We start from the raw sequence: 24,028 nt of genomic DNA, 5'->3' as shown, positions 1-24,028 counted from the left end.
TGAAGAATTAAGGGGACTGTTGGGGAACGTAGCAGAAATTCAAAATTTTCCTACGTGTCACCAAGATCTATCTATGGAGAGACCAGCAACGAGTAGAAAGAGAATGCATCTACATACCCTTGTAGATCGCTAAGCGGAAGCGTTCAAGTGAACGGGGTTGATGGAGTCGTACTCGTCGTGATTCAAATCACCGATGATCCTAGTGCCGAACGGACGGCACCTCCGCGTTCAACACACGTACAGCCCGGTGACGTCTCCCACGCCTTGATCCAGCAAGGAGAGAGGGAGAGGTTGAGGAAGACTCCATCCAACAGCAGCACAACGGCGTGGTGGTGGTGGAGGAGCGTGGCAATCCTGCAGGGCTTCGCCAAGCACCGCGGAGAGGAGGAGTACTTGGGAGAGGGGAGGGCTGCGCCAGGAACTTCGTGTATAGCTCCCATGCGCCTCCCCACTATATATAGGGGTGGAGGGGCTGGTTTCTTGCCCTCCAAGTCCATTGGGGCGTTGGCCAAGGTGGGAGGAAAGAAATCTCATTATTTCCTTCCCCACCGATTGTTATCCCCCCTTTTTAGGGATCTTGATCTTATCCCTTCGGGATATGATCTTATTCCTTCTAAGGGGGGATCTTGGTGCGCCTTGACCAGGGGTGTGGGGCCTTGCCCCCACTACCCACGTTCATGTGGGTCCCCCCATGCAGGTGGGCCCCACTCCGGAACCTTCTAGAACCTTCCCGGTACAATACCGAAAAATCCCGAACATTTTCCGGTGGCCAAAATAGGACTTCCCATATATAAATCTTTACCTCCGGACCATTCCGGAACTCCTCGTGACGTCCGGGATCTCATCCGGGACTCCGAACAACATTCGGTAACCACATACAAACTTCCTTTATAACCCTAGCGTCATCGAACCTTAAGTGTGTAGACCCTACGGGTTCGGGAGACATGTAGACATGACCGAGACGTTCTCCGGTCAATAACCAACAGCGGGATCTGGATACCCATGATGGCTCCCACATGTTCCACGATGATCTCATCGGATGAACCACGATGTCAAGGACTTAATCAATCCCGTATTCAATTCCCTTTGTCTATCGGTATGTTACTTGCCCGAGATTCGATCGTCGGTATCCAATACCTTGTTCAATCTCGTTACCGGCAAGTCACTTTACTCGTTCCGTAACACATCATCCCGTGATCAACTCCTTGGTCACATTGCGCATATGATGATGTCCTACCGAGTGGGCCCAGAGATACCTCTCCGTTTACACGGAGTGACAAATCCCAGTCTCGATCCGCATAAAACAATAGATACTTTCGGAGATACCTGTAGTGCACCTTTATAGTCACCCAGTTACGTTGTGACGTTTGATACACCCAAAGCACTCCTACGGTATCCAGGAGTTACACGCTCTCATGGTCGAAGGAAGAGATACTTGACATTGGCAAAGCTCTAGCAAATGAACTACACGATCTTTTGTGCTAGTCTTAGGATTGGGTCTTGTCCATCACATCATTCTCCTAATGATGTGATCCCGTTATCAACGACATCCAATGTCCATAGCCAGGAAACCATGACTATCTGTTGATCACAACGAGCTAGTCAACTAGAGGCTCACTAGGGACATATTGTGGTCTATGTATTCACACGTGTATTACGATTTCCGGATAATACAGTTATAGCATGAATAAAAGACAATTATCATGAACAAGGAAATATAATAATAATACTTTTATTATTGCCTCTAGGGCATATTTCCAACAGTCTCCCACTTGCACTAGAGTCAATAATCTAGTTCACATCGCCATGTGATTAACACTCACAGGTCACATCGCCATGTGACTAATACCCAAGAGTTTACTAGAGTCAGTAGTCTAGTTCACATCACTATGTGATTAACACTCAATGAGTTTTATGTTTGATCATGTTGCTTGTGAGAGAGGTTTTAGTCAACGGGTCTGAACCTTTCAGATCCGTGTGTGCTTTACAAATCTCTATGTCATCTCCTAGATGCAGCTACCACGCTCTATTTGGAGCTATTCCAAACAACTGTTCTACTTGGAGCTATTCTAAATTATTGCTCCATTATATGTATCCGGTCTCTCTACTCAGAGCTATCCGGATAGGTGTCAAGCTTGCATCGTCGTAACCTTTACGACGAACTCTTTTACCACCTCCATAATCGAGAAAATTCCTTAGTCCACTAGTTACTAAGGATAACTTTGACCGCTGTCCTGTGAGCCATTCTTGGATCACTCTTGTACCCCTTGACTGACTCATGGCAAGGCACACTTCAGGTGCGGTACACAGCATAGCATACTGAAGAGCCTACGTCTTAAGCATAGGGGACGACCTTCGTCCTTTCTCTCTATTCTGCCGTGGTCGAGCTTTAAGTCTTAACTTCGTACCTTACAACTCAGGCAAGAACTCCTTCTTTGACTGGTCCATCTTGAACACCTTCAAGATCATGTCAAGGTATGTGCTCATTTGAAAGTATTATTAAGCATTTTGATCTATCCTTATAGATCTTGATGCTCAATGTTCAAGTAGCTTAATCCAGGCTTTCCATTGAAAAACACTTTCAAAATAACCCTATATGCTTTCCAGAAATTCTACGTCATTTCTGATCAACAATATGTCAACAACATATACTCATCAGAAATTCTATAGTGCTCCCACTCACTTCTTTGGAAATACAAGTTTCTCATAAAATTTGTATAAACCCAAAATCTTTGATCATCTTATCAAAGCGCACATTCCAACTCCGAGATGCTTACTCCAGTCCATGGAAGGATCGCTGGAGCTAGCATACCTTTTAGCATCCTTAGGATCGACAAAAACTTTCTGATTTGTATCACATACAACCTTTCCATACGAAGACTGGTAAGGAAACTCGTTTTGTCATCCATCCGCCAGATTTCATAAATGCAGCTAATGCTAACATGAATCCGACGGACTTAAGCATCGCTACAGATGAGAAAATCTCATCGCAGTCAACTCCTTGAACTTGTGAAAAACTCTTCGCCACAAGTCGAGCTTCATAGATGGTGACATTACCATCCACGTCCATCTTCTTCTTAAAGATCCATTTATCTCAATGGCTTGCCGATCTTTGGGCAAGTCCACCAAAGTCCATGCTTCTAACCATTTGTCGGATTTCATGGCTTCTAACCATTTGTCGGAATTTGGGCCCACCATCACTTCTCCATAGCTCATAGGTTCATTGTTGTCTAGCAACATGACCTTCAAGACAGGATTACTGTACCACTCTGAAGTAGTACGTATCCTTGTCACCCTACGAGGTACGACAGTGACTTGATCCGAAACTTCATGATCACTATCATAAGCTTCTACTTCAATTGGTGTAGGTGCCACGGGAACAACTTCCTGTGCCCTGATACACACTGGTTGAAGTGATGGTTCAATAACCATATCAAGTCTCCACCATCCTCCCACTCAACTTTTCGAGACAAACCTTTTCTCGAGAAAGGACCTGATTCAAGAAACAATCCATATTGCTTTCGGATCTGAATTAGGAGGTATACCCAACTGTTTTGGGTGTCCTATGAAGATGCATTTTATCCGCTTTGGGTTCGAGCTTATCAATCCTGAAATTTTTTCACATAAGCATCGCAGCCCCAAACCTTTAAGAAACGACAACTTAGGTTTCTCTAAACCATAATTCATACGGTGTCATCTCAACGGAATTACGTGGTGCCCTATTTAAAGTGAATGTGGTTGTCTCTAATGCCTAACCCATGAACGATAGTGGTAATTCGATAAGAGACATCATGGTACGCACCATATCCAATAGGGTGCAACTATGATGTTCGGACACACCATCACATTATGGTGTTCCAGGCGGTATTAATTGCGAAACAATTTCCACAATGTCTTAATTGTGTGCCAAAACTCGTAACTCAGATATTCATCTCTATGATCATATCATAGACATTTTATCCTCTTGTCACAATGATCTTCTACTTCACTCTGAAATTACTTGAACCATTCAATAATTCAGACTTGTGTTTCATCAAGTAAATATACTCAACATTTACTCGAATCATCTGTGAAGTAAGAACATAACGATATCCACTGCATGCCTCAGCACTTATTAGACTGCACACATCAAAATGTGTTACTTCCAACAAGTTTCTATCTTGTTCCATCTTACTGAAAACCGAGGCTTTCAGTCATCTTGCCCATGTGGTATGATTTGCATGTCTCAAGTGATTCAAAATCAAGTGAGTTCAAACGGTCCATTTGCATGGAGTTTCTTCATGCATATACACCAATAGACATGGTTCGCATGTCTCAAACTTTTCAAAAACGAGTGAGTCCAAAGATCCATCAACATGGAGCTTCTTCATGCGTTTTATACCATTATGACTTACATGGCAGTGCCACAAGTAGTGGTACTATCATTACTTTATCTTTTGGCATGAAAATGTGTATCACTACGACCGAGATTCAATAAACCATTCCTTTAGGTGCAAGACCATTGAAGGTATTATTCAAAAATAGAGTAACCATTATTCTCCTTAAATGAATAACCGTATTGCGATAGACATAATCCAATCATGTCTATGCTCAACGCAAACACCAATCTCGGTGGTAGAGGGAGCGTGCGATGCTTGATCATATCAACCTTGGAAACACTTCCAACATATATCGTCAGCTCACCTTTAGCTAGTCTCCGTTTATTCCGTAGCTTTTATTTCGAGTTACTAACACTTAGCAACCGAACCGGTATCCAATACCCTGGTGCTACTAGGAGTACTAGTAAAGTACACATTAACATAATGTATATCCAATATACTTCTATCGACCTTGCCAGCCTTCTCATCTACCAAGTATCTAGGGTAATGCTGCTCCAGTGGTTGTTCCCCTTATTACAGAAGCACTTAGTCTCGGGTTTGGGTTCAACCTTGGGTTTCTTCACTAGAGCAGCAGCTGAATTGCCGTTTCATGAAGTATCCCTTTGTTCCCTTGCCCTTCTTGAAACTAGTGGTTTCACCAACCATCAACAATTGATGCTCCTTCTTGATTTCTACTTTCGCGGTGTCAAACATCATGAATATTTCAAGGATCATCATATCTATCCCTGATATGTTATAGTTAATCACGAAGCTCTAGCAGCTTGGTGGCAATGACTTTGGGGAAACATCACTATCTCATCTGGAGGATCAACTCCCACTCGATTCAAGTGATTGTTGTGCTCAGACAATCTGAGCACAAGCTCAACGATTGAGCTTTTCTCCCTTAGTTTGCAGGCTAAGAAAATCGTCGGAGGTCTTATACCTCTTGACGTGGGCACGAGCCTGAAATCCCAATTTCAGCCCTCGAAACATCTCATATGTTCCGCGACGTTTCGAAAACGTCTTTGGTGCCTCTACTTAAACCATTTAATTGAACTATCACGTAGTTATCAAAACGTGTATGTCCGATGTTCGCAACATCGACAAACGACGTTGGGGTTCAGCACACTGAGCGGTGCATTAAGGACATAAGCTTTCTACTGATCGCATAATCGCTACTATCAACTTTCAACTATATTTTCTCTAGGAACATATCTAAACAGTGGAACTAAAGCGCGAGCTTACGACATAATTTGCAAAAGGTCTTTTGACTATGTTCAGGATAATTAAGTTCATCTTATGAACTCCCACTTAGATAGACATCCCTCTGGTCATCTAAGTGATCACATGATCCGAGTCAACTAGGCCGTGTCCGATCATCACGTGAGACGGACTAGTCATCATCGGTGAACATCTTCATGTTGATCGTATCTACCATACGACTCATGCTCGACCTTTCGGTCTCCGTGTTCCGAGGCCATGTCTGCACATGCTAGGCTCGTCAAGTTAACCCTAAGTGTTTTCGCTGTGTAAAACTGTCTTACACCCGTTGTATGTGAACGTAAGAATCCATCACACCCGATCATCACGTGGTGCTTAGAAGCGACGAACTGTAGCAACGGTGCACAGTTAGGGGAGAACACTTCTTGAAATTTTGTAAGGGATCATCTTATTTACTACCGTCGTCCTAAGCAAACAAGATGCATAAACATGATAAACATCACATGCAATCAAATAGTGACATGATATGGCCAATATCATTTTGCTCCTTTTGATCTTCATCTTCGGGGCTCCATGATCATCATCGTCACCGGCACGACACCATGATCTCCATCATCATGATCTCCATCATCGTGTCTTCATGAAGTTGTCACGCCAACGACTACTTCTACTTCTATGACTAACGCGTTTAGCAATAAAGTAAAGTAGTTTACATGGCGTTCTTCAATGACACGCAGGTCATACAATAAATAAAGACAACTCCTATGGCTCCTGCCGGTTGTCATACTCATCGACATGCAAGTCGTGAATCCTATTACAAGAACATGATCAATCTCATACATCACATATCATTCATCACATTCTTCTTGGCCATATCACATCACATAGCATACCCTGCAAAAACAAGTTAGACGTCCTCTAATTGTTGTTGCATGTTTTACGTGGCTGCTATGGGTTTCTAGCAAGAACGTTTCTTACCTACGCAAGACCACAACGTGATATGCCAATTGCTATTTACCCTTCATAAGGACCCTTTTCATCGAATCCGTTCCGACTAAAGTGGGAGAGACTGGCACCCGCTAGCCACCTTATGCACCAAGTGCATGTCAATCGGTGGAACCTGTCTCACGTAAGAGTACGTGTAAGGTCGGTCCGGGCCGCTTCATCCCACAATACCGTCGAAACAAGATTGGACTAGTAACGGTAAGCATATTGAACAACATCAACGCCCACAACTACTTTGTGTTCTACTCGTGCAAAGAATCTACGCAATAGACCTAGCTCATGATGCCACTGTTGGGGAACGTAGCAGAAATTCAAAATTTTCCTACGTGTCACCAAGATCTATCTATGGAGAGACCAGCAACGAGTAGAAAGAGAGTGCATCTACATACCCTTGTAGATCGCTAAGCGGAAGCGTTCAAGTGAACGGGGTTGATGGAGTCGTACTCGTCGTGATTCAAATCACCGATGATCAAGTGCCGAACGCACGGCACCTCCGCGTTCAACACACGTACAGCCCGGTGACGTCTCCCACGCCTTGATCCAGCAAGGAGAGAGGGAGAGGTTGAGGAAGACTCCATCCAACAGCAGCACAACGGCGTGGTGGTGGTGGAGGAGCGTGGCAATCCTGCAGGGCTTCGCCAAGCACCGCGGGAGAGGAGGAGTACTTGGGAGAGGGGAGGGCTGCGCCAGAACTTCGTGTATAGCTCCCATGCGCCTCCCCACTATATATAGGGGTGGAGGGGCTGGTTTCTTGCCCTCCAAGTCCATTGGGGCGTTGGCCAAGGTGGGAGGAAAGAAATCTCATTATTTCCTTCCCCACCGATTGTTATCCCCCCTTTTTAGGGATCTTGATCTTATCCCTTCGGGATATGATCTTATTCCTTCTAAGGGGGGATCTTGGTGCGCCTTGACCAGGGGTGTGGGGCCTTGCCCCCACTACCCACGTCCATGTGGGTCCCCCCATGCAGGTGGGCCCCACTCCGGAACCTTCTAGAACCTTCCCGGTACAATACCGAAAAATCCCGAACATTTTCCGGTGGCCAAAATAGGACTTCCCATATATAAATCTTTACCTCCGGACCATTCCGGAACTCCTCGTGACGTCCGGGATCTCATCCGGGACTCCGAACAACATTCGGTAACCACATACAAACTTCCTTTATAACCCTAGCGTCATCGAACCTTAAGTGTGTAGACCCTACGGGTTCGGGAGACATGTAGACATGACCGAGACGTTCTCCGGTCAATAACCAACAGCGGGATCTGGATACCCATGATGGCTCCCACATGTTCCACGATGATCTCATCGGATGAACCACGATGTCAAGGACTTAATCAATCCCGTATTCAATTCCCTTTGTCTATCGGTATGTTACTTGCCCGAGATTCGATCGTCGGTATCCAATACCTTGTTCAATCTCGTTACCGGCAAGTCACTTTACTCGTTCCGTAACACATCATCCCGTGATCAACTCCTTGGTCACATTGCGCATATGATGATGTCCTACCGAGTGGGCCCAGAGATACCTCTCCGTTTACACGGAGTGACAAATCCCAGTCTCGATCCGCATAAAACAATAGATACTTTCGGAGATACCTGTAGTGCACCTTTATAGTCACCCAGTTACGTTGTGACGTTTGATACACCCAAAGCACTCCTACGGTATCCAGGAGTTACACGCTCTCATGGTCGAAGGAAGAGATACTTGACATTGGCAAAGCTCTAGCAAATGAACTACACGATCTTTTGTGCTAGTCTTAGGATTGGGTCTTGTCCATCACATCATTCTCCTAATGATGTGATCCCGTTATCAACGACATCCAATGTCCATAGCCAGGAAACCATGACTATCTGTTGATCACAACGAGCTAGTCAACTAGAGGCTCACTAGGGACATATTGTGGTCTATGTATTCACATGTGTATTACGATTTCCGGTTAATACAGTTATAGCATGAATAAAAGACAATTATCATGAACAAGGAAATATAATAATAATACTTTTATTATTGCCTCTAGGGCATATTTCCAAGAGGGACTTCATCATTCTCTTTGTCTCAAGCTAAGTCAATTGGATTATCAAGTTTCTATCTTATATCCAATGTGCCTCCTTGCGGTAACTTTTACTTAAATTGTTTACCTTGAAAGTTACTTGCCCCCTTGCATGTTTTGGTTTTATTCCTTGCATGTGTTTGTATATGATGTGTCTCCAAATTGCCTTTGTGTATGTTGGTTTGCACACCATGTACTTGTGTGTCGTTCGTTGAGCCTTAGTGCATCTTGTTTATTTCTTAGTTGGCTCTTGTGAGAGATTAATGGAATATCCATTATGGGGGAGTGGTGTGCTTTGTGCACCTCACAATCCTATAAATGTGTGCACATGAGTAATACCATCTAGTATTGATATTTCAAGATTATCTAGTCGCTAGGTGGTATATCTCTCATGAGAAATTCAAATTCTAAAAATTCCATTGATTATCTCGTGTTGGATCCTCTTATTGCCTCTTGTTTATCTTTAATTGGTATCACATTACGGGGGAGTAATATGCTATGTGTATATTACTAGCCTAGAAAATGTGTACATTTGAGACATTGTCACCTAGAATTGATATTGTAAATTATCTTGTTCCTAGGTGGCATGTTAGCTCTACAAGTTGCAATTTGCTTTTGTTTGGTGTGAAGATGATGTCGGATATCCTTGTTATCTACCACCGGGAATTATTTCCAATACTTCTTGTCTTTTGACAATTGGTACTCACTTATGTGTGGTAGAAATTATTGATCATCTTTACATTGGCCTTTGCTTTTATTTGCTTTATCTCTTGCCTAGGATTGTGTCAACTCCCATTGTATTCCATACCACTTGTGGATCTTGTTAATTTCATGACCTTGTCTAGTGTTTTCTAGATATTGTGAAAGTGGTGATCCCACCTTGTGCATTTTGTATTCAAATGCAAATTCTCTATAATGCACTAGTCTTGGTGGAGCTATCCTATTCTCTATAAAACACTCATCTTGTGATCCTTATCAAGTGTGTGTTTGTGGAAGGCAAGCCATTTCTTTTTGGTACTTTGTGCCATCATGAAACTTTGTAGAGGGCTTGGTTTGTTTGGAACCATTCTCTCTTTTGGGAGTTTGACATCTTTCTTTTGAGTGTATCAATGGATATCTCATTCCTTGATGTATCTTTTATGGACATCCTTCAAGTGATGATTTATTCATTTGGTATCTTTTCTTCGCTTGGTATTTCTTTGTCTTTTGGTCTCGGTTCTTGAAAGTCTTGAGCATGCATATTTACTTCTTGTAGTTTCTTTGGCATCTTTCGTTTCTTTGACACAATATATAGGGGGAACTCCACCAAGTCTCAAATTGGATGAGATGTGCATGAAATTCATTTTCATATCTATATGCACATATTTATGTGGAGCTTGTCCTATATGTTGTTGGTTCTCTGACTCTTTGGTCCCAATGAATTTGGGTACCATTTTGTTTGTGTTGTTGTTCTAGGAACAAGTGGAGATGCATTGGATGCTCGGCTCACTCACAAGGAAGGTGTTGTCACCATGTGCTTATTGGAGTCAAGCTAGGATGATCAATGAACTACTTTGTACCTTCAATTGGTATCTAGTACATCCTTCCAATGTTATCTCGGTAACAAGTATCTTCATATACTTCATGCACACATTTCTTGCATCAACCTTGTGTAGGTTGTATCATGGCATGTTATCCATTCTTTCTTGTGATACTTGTTTCCTTTATCAAAGCATCCCAACAATGATGTATTGTTGCTAGTTGTGATGTCTTTGATGTTCGTGTGGCTGGTATTCATATATATACAATAATACCATATCTAACCATGTGCTATGCTCTCAAGCAAATATCTTATTGGTATATGTATGACTTCCTTTTGGATATCTTGTTCCTTCGTGTTGTAACTATTTCGGGTGTACATCCTTCTTTGTAGATATATATATCATCATGATTTCATCTACCTAGAATCTTATACACTTGAGAGAAGTTACATCTCTAGTTGATATCCTTTCTTTCACGTCCACCTTGTCTTTCTTATGTTATTTCTTTGGTGGCTCCGTGAAAGCTTTTGCCTTGAGTGCGTGTCCTCTATCGTTGCATCTTGATGCACTCTTGTGTGGTGAAGATTATTTTCCTCATGCTTATCTTTACGAGGCTTTTTGCCATCTTAATTGGCATCCCTCGTCTTGATGCGCCTTTCATCTTCTATCTTCACCGCGGGTTGTCACAAGCATAGGTTCTCTATATGCTTATTAGTAAGCTTGTGAACCCATTCTCTAGTTGTGTGTGGGAATTATAGGCCTTGCACCGTGTGCCTCATTCTTTGAAGACTTTATTGATGCTTAATGCTCTTCTGTACATTAGTCTTCTCAAGTGCATTGACTTGACTCACACACATCTTTTTGGTTGAGCCCACTCTTAAGTTGCCTCTCTTACTTGTTGCTCAACCATGTGTTTGTTGCAAGTACTAGGCTTAGTTTCCTATATACTCACTTGCACTTGTTGTAAGTTTCTATTGATTTTGGGGGAGCTATGATCCTATTTTGTGCACTTTGTATCCAAATATAAAAATTCTTGATGTGCACAAATCATGGGGAGCTTCTCTAGTTTCTTTAGAACACTACTCCGCTCTTCTCATAATATCCTTTATTCATGTGGCTCGTAGGATCATTGGCCTAGTTGGTTCAATTGGTATCTTTTGATAGCTTGCTTCAATTGGTATCTTTTGGTTGCTTGATTGCTTGTTTCTCTCTTTGATTATGTCTTTGTGGCATATCTTCCTTTTGCAATCTTTGGGCCTCAATATAGTTTGTCTTCCTCCAAGTATTTATCGTTGGATATGTGTATTGCATTCCACTCTCTTGTTGATAAATACACAATTTATGGAGGATCATATTTTATATTGGCCTTCTAAGCTTTTAGCCCATTTTGGCAATCGATGCCAATGGGAGAGAAGTTTCAGAGAGTTTTGTGGAGAAGTTTAGAGAGTTGTCTCCTCTTGCTTTGGTTTTGTTCCTAAGCATTTGCATCTCATTCTCATGCATCATTGGTTGTTGCATTGCATGGTGATGCATAATTCCTTGTATAAACTCTCTTGAAAGTGATTGTCATCAATTACCAAAATGGGGGAGATTGAAAGAACATGCGGTGCCCCCATGTTTGGTTTTGGTAATTGATGACAATCTCTATGGACTAATGGTTGTCTTGAGTTATATTTGAAGGATTTGTCCATAGGCTTTTCTTGAAGTCCATGTGTTGGTTTCAAGGAGTTTATGAGTTGACCAAGGTGCTATTAAGGAATTATCCAAAGATTGGTCATGCGAGTGTTGAGCTTATTGCAAGCATGTCTTGAAGAAGAAGGTTGTGTGATCATTCATGTTTACCTTCAATACATCATCCAAATGAAGAGAGTTGCAAAGATTTAAGGTTGATCAAGACTAAGTCAATAGTGAATCAAGTTGATTAACTCACAAAGCGTAGAAGATGTACCGAGAGGGATCAAGTGATCCCATGGTATGGTAAGAATTGTCCATTGCACTTTGTGTACTAACCCATGGTCTATGTGAGAGTTGTATGTGGGGTTAGGTACGTATCCATGGGCTTGCATCAAGAGGAAGATATCATACAACCCATGGAAAGGATGACATCAAGTGGTGATCGTCATCAAGATTGCCGTGTGCAAGTTCAAGTGGAGCATCACGAAGAGATCAAGTGCTTGAATCTTGCCATCCATTGTGGTGTCAATTGACTTGTGAAGATGAGCCGAAGAGTGGCTCACCCATAGTGGACTATGGGGGAGCAATCATCTAGTCTTCATCGAGCTAACGCAATCAAGAAAGGTGGTCCAATTTGAGGGAGTGAAGATCGTCATCATCTAGCTCAAGTGGACCATGTGCAAGGCAAAGGTTTGCCCTTGATAGGTTTTCTATTTTATCGGTCTCATGGTAGTTGTGGGAGACCGGGTTATAGGATCGATTGCCGTACTATCAAGGGGGGCTCTTGATGAGTTGCTTGATCGTATCGTTCGTAGAGAGCTCATACCATTGCATCCTTGCATCATGTTTCTTGGTTCTTGTTTGATTCTCTTTGTGAGTCTTAGAGCTTATGGTCATCTTGATGACAAGTTTGAGTTCATCGAAAACGGAGTTTGCATGCGTCTTCTATGATGTTTTCGGTGTTGGAGGTTTTACCGGTCTTCTCCGAGGAAGGGTTCTCACCATTTTCTTTTGGGCCTTTTCTCCTTTGTTTATTATTGGTATTTCTAAGGTTAATTTGATTCAATGACCAGAGTTCCGCGAGGATATATAGCCCGGAGACGACGAACAAAAATGCGTTCATTTGCCTCAAACTTTAGAGGGGCTCATTTAAGACTTAATCGAATGATTACCCAACAGGTAAAAAGAGCTTTTGTTTCCTCTCATCGAGATAGAGGTAGGCAAAAGAGGGATTTTCGTCGTTTGTGGATCACTCGGATAAACGCAGCAACGCGGGTATATAAAGTATTCGATAGTTATAGTAAATTAATACACAACCTGTACAAGAAGAAATTGATTCTTAATCGTAAAATGCTTGCACAAGTAGCTGTATCAAATCGATTGTGTTAGCCCTTGTCTCTAGCTTTCCAACAAACTTGGTTTCGTCGAATTCGGAGTCCGTCTGCAGAAGTTGTGTCAGTTTTGGTGTTCTGAAAAGGTTGCAGCGGTACTACCGCGGACAGGAGCGGAAGTAATTTTTTACTACCGCTTGGAGCAGTACTACCGCGGCTACTTCCGTGGCTACTTCCGCTCGGGGCCAAAAACTTGTGTTTTCTTTTTCGTTGGGCTGTTTTGACCGTGCTAAGCGGTAGTACCGCTCCTCCAAGTGACAGTACCGCTTGTGCATGACCTGAGCACATAACGGTTGGACTCGGGAGGTCCTATAAAAGGGGGGTCTTCTTTCCCAATGAACCTAATCCTTTGAGCTCGTGTTCTTTCCCCGTTGTTGACCTTCTTCGAGCTTGCTAACTCTCAATCCCTCCATGGATTCTTGCTAGTTTTTGAGGGACAAGAGAGAGGAGATCTAGATCCACACTTCCACCAATCACTTTCTCCTCTATGTGAGGGGAACCCTTGGATCTAGATCTTGGAGTTCTTTGTGTTCTCCTTCTTGTTCTTCCTCTCAATTTCCTCCCTAGCATTAGTTGCTTTGGTGGGATTTGAGAGAGAAGGACTTGGTTACTCCTTGTGCCCTTGCCATTGCATTTGGTGCATCGGTTTGAGTTCTCCACGTGATTTGTGGAAGTTACAAGTTGAGAAGCTTATTACTCTTGGGTGCTTGGTACCCTTGAGCTTGTTACTCTTGGGTGTTTTGGACACCCTAGAGCTTGTTCCTCTTGGGTGCCTTGGCTCCCTAGATGGTTGGTGTTGTCCGGATCTCAATCATTGTGGTGTAAAGCTCCGGGCAAGCGTCGGGGTCTCCAATTAGGTTGTGGAGATCGCCCCGAGCAATTTGACGGGTACCGGTGACCGCCCCCAAGGGTTGCCAAAGTGTACTGGTTCGTTGACCACCCCCAAGGGTCGCCATTTGTACGGGTTCGGTGACCGCCCTCAAGGGTCCCTTAGTGGAATCACGGCATCTTGCATTGTGCGAAGGCGTGAGGAGATTACGGTGGCCCTAGTGGCTTCTTGGGGAGTTGTGCCTCCACACCGCTCCAAACGGAGATTATCATCCGCAAGGGTGTGAACTTCGGGATACATCGTCGTCTCCGCGTGCCTCGGTTATCGCTTACCCGAACCCCTTTACGTATGCACTTTACTTTGTGATAGCCATATTGTTCTTTGTCATATATCTTGCTATCACATAGTTGCTTATCTTGCTTAGCATAAGTTGTTGGTGCACATAGGTGAGCCTAGTTGTTGTAGGTTTTGTGCTTGACAAATTAACCGCTAGGTTTATTCCACATTTGTTCAAGCCTAAACCGTAATTATTTTAAAGCGCCTATTCACTCCCCCCCTCTAGGCGACATCCTCGATCTTTCACCAGATATATCTACAATCCCATTCTTCAAGAGATTAAACAGAGACGTCAAGAATTTGAAGAGGACCAGTTTACCTTTGAAGGTCGAGCTTATAATATGGAGACTAACAATTTTATAAAAGACGTTCTTTCGTTCTCTCATGGTCAATATAACTGGCTGATGCAGCCTCATGAACATGGTTTATACCTTATATTTTAGATCAATAAGGTGACCATAATTGATACATGGTTTGTACCTTATATTTTAGATCAATATAAGGTGACCATAATTTCCCTCAAAATAAAAAATGTGACGCCTTTAGCGTTTATACTATATTACTACAAAAATAGAAATTCAATCCATTCGCACAAAATCAATCAATCAATCAATCACTGCGACCACTGGCTTCGTACGGGCGCACGTAGGGCGCCGTCCCAACCGTCCGATTTGATTTGGTCCGACGGACGAAGTTTCTCTCCAATTTTTTTCTGAAACAGCACAAGCGGCCCCTAGCCTGCGGCTGCGGGCCCCTCTCTCCTCTCGCTACGCCGGCGATCTTCAGAACTCCCCTCCCCCTCGCCCAGACTCCGACCAACTCTCCACTCCCTCCCCAGCCCCAAGCAGTCAGGCCTCCCGTCTCCACCCATCAATCATCGCCGCGCCATCCCGTCCGGCAACGCCTCTGCCGCCGCCGTCGCACCACCCTGAAACCCCAAACCTCGGTGATACCACGGCCACGTTACCAGGGGCCACCACCACTGCCCTGCCCCGAAATACCTCGGGTGCCAGTGTCGCCACTAGGCATTGCGGCGGTGTCCTGAAACCCCTCCGTCTAGGCGTACAATTTCTACCGACCACGGGTCACGGTCGTGGTGGGATTGAACGCCCGGAAGGAGTACGCCGACAGGAGCAGGAAGACCGGCGAGATCTCCCACCGCAACTTGTCCTGTTTCTCGCAAGGCCTTCAGGCCTGTGTGAAGCCGGGAAGCCACACCACTGCTGATGGCGCCGATGCCGGACTCGGCGACGGGCCGCAGTGCCCACCTCCATCGCCCGGCTCAACAAATCTGGCCCCAAGCTTGAGGTATACGCCTTCTAGCTGCGGCACAACTATCCACTCTTCGCCGCATCCTGCCTGCATGCCTAATTTTTTCCACCTGACATTTGGTTGAATTGGGGATGAGCCCGGACGGCTGAATTCTATTCTACCGACTTACCGAGTGACTCATAGACAACGATCACTAGCCAAATTATACTATTTTTTAGAAGAGTGAATTCTATTTTTTAGAAGATCACGTGGACAACCAACCAATAATTTATTTAAAAAAAATACTTGCTTCTATGCACACCTCCAATCTTAAAGAGTGTCAGCGACCTTTGATGAGAGTACAAATGATTGCCATGCAATACAACAATATATCCTGAAAAACACAGTATACCTTATCTCAGTTAATTTAGTTTCAGAAATGCTAATAGCGCCACTGGTATTTCATGATTTAGACAATCACTGAAGGGAAACTCTGCTCCATGACTGCAGCAACCTATGTTCATGTCATGGGTGAGCTGCCTGGTGTGGCGCACTGCCTCCATCATCTTTCAGTCCCCCCTCTTGTGAAGCTTGGTCCAGGTACCAATCGGCTACACGTACACAAATAAATAAATGATGCAAGTTAGGCATGCTAGCACTGAATATTGACATACCATAGGCTTTTATCGGTATTATACCAAATGTAATCATGACACATCTCGCTGCTTATATTCCACAGTAGTATTTATAGTAAGCTATGCTTGGATTAGTATGTTTGTGCAAGTACGTTCTTGCTTACATTTCGAGTGTGCATTCCCTGCAATAGCTTCAAGTAGTCTTGGCATTGGGGGTATGTTGACTTCAAGAAAACCTTCAAGATATTGAACTACTTCACCCATTATGGGTCGATCAAACTCATGATCTTGAATACACCAACACGCAACCTTCAAAGCTCTTTCCACTTGGTCCAAATGGACATCATCGTGCAGATTGCTGTCCATCAAACTTCCCGCATCCCCCTGCAGTAGTTTATTTACGACTTGCACAGGGAAATAGACATCATCGTCATCGGTTGTACACTGTGTACCTGAGTTCCTCTTTCCTGATACAATTTCCAACAGAACCATGCCATAGCTGTATACATCAACTTTTGCTGTAATAAGAGTTCCACTAAGCCATTCAGGTGCAAGATATCCTATAGTTCCTCTCATTGTAGTGAGAACTCGACTAAAGTCCCTTCCTAGAAACTTTGCCATCCCAAAGTCTGCGATCTTTGGAGCAAATGATGCATCGAGGAGTATGTTCTCTGGCTTAATATCACAATGTATAATACAATCCCTGCAACTATCATGCAAGTAGACCAGTCCTCTAGCAACTCCGAGAGCAATTTGATACCTGACGCTCCATTTTAAGCCTGTAGCATTACTGTGAAATAAATGGGCATCAAGAGAACGATTTTGCATGTGTTCATAGACAATCAGCCTCCTATCACCCTCGGTACAGAAACCAATTAGTTTAACTAAATTGATATGCTGAATGGTCCCAACTGATCTCACTTCAGCTCTGAATTGTTTCTCGCCTTGACGAGCACCATCAAGCCTTTTAACTGCTATTGCAGACGAGTCATTTAGAACCCCCTTGAATACAGAACCAAAACCACCTGTCCCTAGCTTCTCAGAGAAGTTTTTTGTTGCACGTTGCAAATCAGCATACCTGAACATGATAATGCCACCATCACCTTGAAGGTTTTTCATCCTGTGAGCACACATCCTCCTAGTCATCAGTAGAATGAAGAGTGACAACAAACCAAATAGAGCAACACTTGCACCAATGGCACTGCCAATTATTATCCGTCGCCTGTTCCTTCCCAACCTTTTCACCTCTTTGTTGGCAAGGCGGAGGTAAAGAGTAGCTTGGTTATTGTTACCAATATCACCACATCGTTGCTGTTTCACATTGGTTAATTCATCATCCCAAACAAAACATCCGTTGTAACCATAGGAATATGCAGTGCAATTGCAGTTGCGCAGACAAACTTGTGCACATCCATCTACATTTGTAGCATCTCCTATCTTGTGGCCATTGTCGGGCAAACCGACACATGGCAGGGAGTAGAACCTGTCCTGCATACTTGTGGTGTTGTTGATTCTGCAATCTAATGGAGTATTTCTCATGCAGCCGCCTGTTCGATCTTCTAGCTCCCAGTCATCAGGCGATCTTATGGAGAAGCCCTCCATACAGCTGCAGTAAGGAAGCTTGTCCTCTTCGCAGATCGTGAAAGGCCCACAGATGCCATACACATCACAATGGTCGTTGGGGCTGGTGTAGGCTGGTACCCAGTCCTGTGCACGCTCAACCCACAAGAGTATCTTGACCTGACCAGAGTTATTCAGCGCAAAACGCATGATGGTCGCGTCATCCAGCAAGGTATATGTGAAGTACACCTCTTGTTCATTGTTGACGAATGTAAAATCAATCAGCTGGCGACCTGACATCTCTGGTATAGAACCAAAGTAGTGCCCGTTCCATTCTCCGCTGGACCAGTATGGTCTGGACGAGTTCAGTACTGCAAGACTGAACCGGGCAGAACCGTTCTTCTCATGCAACTCATAAACATACATACCAGGAGCAGGATCTATCGAGTTCTTTCTGGAAACAAGACGGCGGTTCAGTCCGGTGACCTTGTCTCGACCAAGCTTTGCGCCGGCGAGATGAGTATCCGTTGGGTAATCAAAGCTTTGCCACAAGATATGGGAAGAGTTTGAGGTGCTTTGCAGGACGAGGTTACCGGTTTTCAGTAGCATGGCTCTGGTGCTGTTTGCTGTGGTGTTGGCTTGGGTAGACCAGATGATGGACTTGGTGCTCTGGTCTATGATGACCAGGTTTCCGTCGCCGGAGATTGCGAGCTCCGGCGAAGTGGTGCCAGCGACGGGCTTATCTCCGTTGGCCACCCACGCCGGAGTGAACTTTGGGACTGTGTTGAACCATACGCCCAGGTACCAGTTGGAGGCATGGTGCGAGGACTTACTGTTCGGTCTAAAGAAGCCCAGCGCGAACTTGCCGTTGCTGGAGACGAGCGTGTCCTTGCCGGCGAGTACCTGCCCAGCTGAGATGGTGTCTGTCGCGGCACGGCAGGTGGGATTGCGCAGGGGGAGGAGTAGGAGGAGGCCGTAGGCGACGACGATGATCGGGTTCGGCATGGTGGTGCAGAACTGGAATTTCTGCTCTATTTCTTGAGATGAGGAAATGCTGCCTCGGCGTGAGTGTAGGAGGCGTGATGCACAACTATATGGGACGAAGGGAGCAAGCTGAGCATGATAAGGAAGCCAGCCACACGACAGCAGCCGTTGGGGTACAGTAGAGTGCCGGCCGCCTAGTCGTCACGGCTTTAAAGGACCCGAGTACGACTGGCTTTAAAGGAACCGAATACGACTGAAATATATATGTCGGCGGTTGTCTGAAGGTACGATCATGCCTGGAGCTCACACATCGTGCCGCAGCCCTGGGGTGGAGAATGGGCCAAACCTGTGCTCAACGGCAGAGATTGCCTTCAGCCCTTCACCGGTGGGAGCTGGGACGTCACTACTGTATTGATTACTCCTAGGTACTACTCCCTCCGTTCACAAATGTATAACATATTTTTTTTCTTAGAATTGAATTATATAGATATGTTTTAGTGTGTTTGTTCACTTATTTCAGTCCGTATGTAGTCCATGTTGAAATATCCAAAACATCTTATATATTTATGAATGGAGGCACTACTTATCAAGGAGTGTTCCAGTATCTTGAAACTAAAGCCTGGGTTGATTAGTTTGGCCAAACAATTCTTGCCTAGGTGACGTCGATCCACTGCAGTGAAATTAAGGGAATTATCAGTTGTCTGTTTATGTGGTGAAAATATTCTGAAGTGAACGCTCACATGTGCATTACTGGAAGTTTATTTGTACAAGAGTTCTCTAATCAGACGATTGACTTTGAGGTTTAACCGATGTCGATTTGTATTAAGGCCTTAAATTTATCAAGATTTATCTCACGCGCAAAAGTACATCAATAATAAGACAACCAAATTTGTATGTGGGAAAAATATCCTCAAGGGAAGAACCATGGGTGGCTGGGTGCATTATGGCGTGGCGAAGACCATCTCTAAGATGTTGGCAAATCACCTCGCCCCCGAACTTGGAAGATCTTGTCTCTGTGTTTTTTTCTTGAGAAACCGGCAGGAGCATTGCCCTTTCATATATAGAAGAAAAAAATAAATAGACGGCTTATGTACAGGGGTGACAAGTTTTTGGAGGGATTTTGTCTCTGTTTGTTTGTTAGAGCGCTTTCATCAAGAAAGATGTGTTCAAGAGAATTTCCTTTCTACTGAAATCTAATCCGGGATATTCATCTCTCCGAAACGCCGACCCTTTACCTGAAGATTGGCATCACTAGGGCTTTGGGGATGGTCAGGTGGCACCTTCCCAATACCCAGGGACTTTTGGAACTTAAATTTTGGAGATGTGTCTCTAGACACTAACTTCTGAAAATGGATTAAAGTTTCCCTAAGCTCGTGTAGCATCCAACTACGGGAATACTATGCATTCTCTCCCAATGCCACATATTGTTGTTTATCGAACAAATATATACACTTGTACCACTCCCACACACGGTCTATCATACAAGTATATTAAATACTTTTTTAGCAAATAGAAACTTCATTTCTGACACATGGAAATTACAAGTAATTTCATGGGCTCCAGAATAGAAATATTCCCTTGAAAAATAACATATTTGTTAGGAACATGTCGAATGCGAACTTCCTCTGCCACTCATAGCTTGAAGCAGCCTTGGCATCGGGGGCACACTGATCTCAGCCAGCCCCTCAAGAATCCGAACCACTTCTCCCATTGTCGGTCGATCAAACTCGTCATCTTGGATGCACCAGCACGCGACCTTGCAAGCCGTTGCAGCCTCATCCAGATTGACATCGCCATGTAACATGTGATCCACCAAGCTCCAGACGTCGCTGCCTTCGAGAAGCTTCTGGGCAACGTTAACGGGGAAATAAACACCATGGTCACCGCCGCAAGAGCACGGTGCCCAAGAATTTCTCCTCCCAGATATGATCTCCAGCAGCACCATCCCATAGCTGTAAACATCGATTTTTGTTGTGACCGCAACGCCGCTGATCCATTCAGGCGCGAGATACCCCGCAGTCCCTCTCACCGTGGTCAGCACCCGGCTGAAATCCCTTCCCAGAAGCTTGGCCATCCCGAAGTCGGCGATCCTCGGAGCGAACGAAGCGTCAAGGAGGATGTTTTCTGGTTTGATGTCACAGTGTATGATGCAGTCTTGGCAGCTGTCGTGCAGGTAGGCCAATCCTCTAGCAACTCCGAGGGCGATTTGGTACCTTGCGTGCCATGGCATTGTGGCATTGCTCTGGAATAAATGGAGATCGAGAGAACGGTTTGGCATGTGCTCATAGACAAGCAACCTCCTACTACCCTCGCAGCAAAAGCCAATTAACCTGACTAAATTGATATGGTGAATGATCCCGATGGAGCTCACCTCGGCCCTGAATTGCTTCTCTCCCTGGTTAGCATGGTCAAGCCTTTTCACCGCTATGGTTGCGGAGTCACCCAGAGACCCCTTGAACACACTACCAAAGCTGCCTCCTCCGAGCTTCTCAGAGAAACTTTTAGTTGCGCGTTGCAAATCAGCATACCGGAACGCGATGATACCATTGACACCTTTAGCAATTTTCAGTGTGCCACCAGATAACTTTGTTCTGTTCCTCCAAATAATGATTAGTAGCACCAGTGCTGCTAACAAGCCTAACGAAGCAACAGTTGCACTGATGATGAGTATAACATTGGTTTTTCCTCTTCTGCTAGCCTGCTGACTGGGAAATTCTTTGGCGGCAAGGCGAAGGTAGAGAGTTTCTCCATTTGTGCTTGAACTGTCACTGCACTGATGCTGTCTCCAGTCAAGTAATTCGCCGTGCCAAACAGAGCATTCGCCCTTCACAAAGGAGTATGCAGTGCAAGAACAGTTGCCCAGGCAGATCTGTGCACACTCACCAGAACTAGCAGCAGCTGGCTTGCTATGATCATCATTTTGGGGCAATCTAACACATGGCATGGGGTAGAACCTGTCCGTCGAACTTGTGCTTCCGTTGCTGCAGTCTAATGGAGTGTTTCTCAAGCATCCACTGGTTCGATCATCTAGTTCCCAGTCCTTCGGCGATCTAACGGTGAAGCCCTTCATACAGTTACAAGATGGCAGCGCATTGTCATCGCAAATGGTGGAAGGTCCACAGACTGCATAGACATCACACTGAGCTTTGGGCTGGGCAAACATGGGCACCCAATTCTGTGAGCTTTCTAGCCACATATTGGTCTTTGCCTGACCTGAGACATCCACATAATTACGGATAACCTTGGTTTCATCATGCAAGGTATACATGAAGTACTTCTCTTGATCGTTGTCGACGAATGTAAAATTCATAAAATAGCCGTTTGACATCTCTGGCATCAAGGCAAAGTATTGGCCGTTCCAGACACCGCTGTACCAATACGGTGTGGAAGAGTTGAGCGGTGTCAGGAGGAACTGGTTGAGGCCGCTGGGGTCTAACTCCTCATGGTATGCTCCAGTGGCCGGGTTGATCAAGTTCTTCCAAGAAACAAGGCGGCGATTGAGGCCGGTGATCTTGTCATACCCAAGCTTCGCCCCAGGCAAAAATGTGTCCGTGGGGTAGTCAAAGCTCTGCCAGAAAACATCTGATGGGTTTGAAGAGCTGTTCTGCAGGACGAGATTCCCAGTGTTCAGGAGAACAGCAATGGTGTCGGTGGTTGTGACTCTTGCTTGAGAAGAACAGATTATGGAGCTGCTGGACCGGTTCAGGATGACAAGGTTTCCATCCCCGGAGATCGTGAGCTCCAGCGAGGTGATGTTCTTGATCGGGTCGTCCCTATTTGCAACCCACGCTGGAGTAAGCTTTGGGACTGTGTTGAACCATATGCCCATGTACCAGTTGGAGTCGCTGCCGGTCTCGAAGAAGCCAAGAGCGTACCTGCCATTCCCGGAGACGAGCTTGTCGCCGCCGACGAGTGGTTGGGCGGCGGAGATGGTGTCCGTCGTGGCAGAATTTGCAGGGGCGGCGGCGTGTAAGGTGAAGACAGTGAACACAAAGAGGAGGAGAGGCATGGTGAACCAAGGGAGAGGGAGAGGGGTAGCTTGCAGTTGCAGAGACCGCAACTGTTGTGTAGTAGGGTGGGTGCTCTGCTCGGCCGCCATGGCAAGAAATAATTAAGCGTGGTGAACTAGTAGTCAAGCACAACCGCCAAACCAATGGGGTGAAAAACGTCCCTGTGAAGATGTGAGATTCAGGCTTAATTTAGTGAGGAACTGCACAACTATTGGATTGGCAGTTTCGTCGAAAAGTTTGACACTCCGCCTGCCTCACGTCCAGTCTTTCTTCACCAGATCTAAGGCGTGGGATGGATACATGTCGCAGCTATTTTCCTTGACAGCGGAGCAAAAAATGTCGGTATGCTGTGATTGGAGATCTTCTTCAGGTCTAGTTTAGCGATGAAGTGCACAACATCCACATCACGGCAACGATGTGGTCTGGGTGTTATACTCTTGACCAACCTGAAACAGTCTGTTAATTTAGCCATGTTTGTAGAATGCCAGAATGCATGTGAGGTGAGGTATGTCTACAACCAAAAAAATATCCATTCTTGTCTTTGTCAGACAAACAACAATACTTGCCGGCCTGCTGATTGCTACAAGAGGCGTAAATTAAGCAATTTTGGCTGTATACTTTTGGTGCAGATACATTTGTCAGCAGTCCAAGTGTCCAACTGCTCTTGCCTTAGGTTTGACTGGCTTGCTGGTGAGCAAAGGTTACCAACTATTCCTCGAAGTCATCATTTATTTTGACGCTTGATATAGCCTGCAGGATGCGCACCTCATACACAATTCTTGGATGGCTGTCCACATCTCTTAGAACAGTTTTATATAGCCAGTTTAAAAGTAGTAAGTGAAAAAAAAAATGTTCCCGTGTTGTAACGATAAAAATATCCACGGACATAAAACATGTTAATGTGATTTTAAAAAGTGTTAATGTATTTTTCTTCGAAATGTTCAAGTATGTGAAAATGAAGTGTTCATTTGTTGCAACAAAAAAATGTTCAAGCATATGAAAATAAATGTTCATGTAATTTAGAAAATGCTTTTGTACTTGAAAATATATTTTTTATTACTTCTCAAAGAGATGCTCATGTTTTTTTTAAATGTTCGCATATACAAAAACAACATGTCATGAATATTTTTTTTATATTATTATATGTAAAAATTGTTCATGTATCTTTAGAAAGGTGTTCAGATTTTTTAAATTGTTCATGT

General features: G+C 44.5%; 2 protein-coding genes and 1 long non-coding RNA gene across 3 annotated transcripts; 1 reads left to right on the top strand and 2 right to left on the bottom strand.

Annotated features, from left to right (window-relative positions):
- The first annotated feature begins 15,112 nt into the window (after positions 1–15,112).
- LOC123045453 (uncharacterized) lies at positions 15,113–18,052 on the top strand. Its single transcript, XR_006421423.1, has 3 exons — positions 15,113–15,694; positions 16,111–16,237; positions 17,816–18,052. It is a non-coding gene; the product is annotated as an uncharacterized lncRNA (long non-coding RNA).
- LOC123045452 (G-type lectin S-receptor-like serine/threonine-protein kinase At2g19130) lies at positions 15,937–19,398 on the bottom strand. Its single transcript, XM_044468505.1, has 2 exons — positions 16,437–19,398; positions 15,937–16,248 (listed from the first exon to the last, which is right to left on the bottom strand). Exons 1-2 carry the CDS (start codon positions 18,835–18,837, stop codon positions 16,163–16,165), a joined length of 2,487 nt encoding a protein of 828 aa, XP_044324440.1. The 5' UTR covers positions 18,838–19,398; the 3' UTR covers positions 15,937–16,162.
- An 898-nt stretch (positions 19,399–20,296) lies between these two features.
- LOC123041392 (G-type lectin S-receptor-like serine/threonine-protein kinase At2g19130) lies at positions 20,297–22,915 on the bottom strand. Its single transcript, XM_044464013.1, has one exon. It carries the CDS (start codon positions 22,913–22,915, stop codon positions 20,414–20,416), a length of 2,502 nt encoding a protein of 833 aa, XP_044319948.1. The 3' UTR covers positions 20,297–20,413.
- Between the last annotated feature and the right edge of the window lie 1,113 nt (positions 22,916–24,028).

This window comes from Triticum aestivum, chromosome 2B (genome assembly GCF_018294505.1).
Source record: "Triticum aestivum cultivar Chinese Spring chromosome 2B, IWGSC CS RefSeq v2.1, whole genome shotgun sequence".
Taxonomy (NCBI): domain Eukaryota; kingdom Viridiplantae; phylum Streptophyta; class Magnoliopsida; order Poales; family Poaceae; genus Triticum; species Triticum aestivum.
This window is presented reverse-complemented; position numbering and strand designations above follow the sequence as displayed.

What these genes read in the sequence shown, in the direction of transcription:
- LOC123041392 (XM_044464013.1), bottom strand. Translation starts at nt 22,915, where the DNA reads ATGGCGGCCGAGCAGAGCACCCACCCTACTACACAACAGTTGCGGTCT.
- LOC123045452 (XM_044468505.1), bottom strand. Translation starts at nt 18,837, where the DNA reads ATGCCGAACCCGATCATCGTCGTCGCCTACGGCCTCCTCCTACTCCTC. An exon ending in AGGGAATGCACACTCGAAAT is followed by an intron (nt 16,249 to 16,436) that starts GTAAGCAAGAAC and finishes GTGTACGTGTAG; the next exon opens with CCGATTGGTACCTGGACCAA.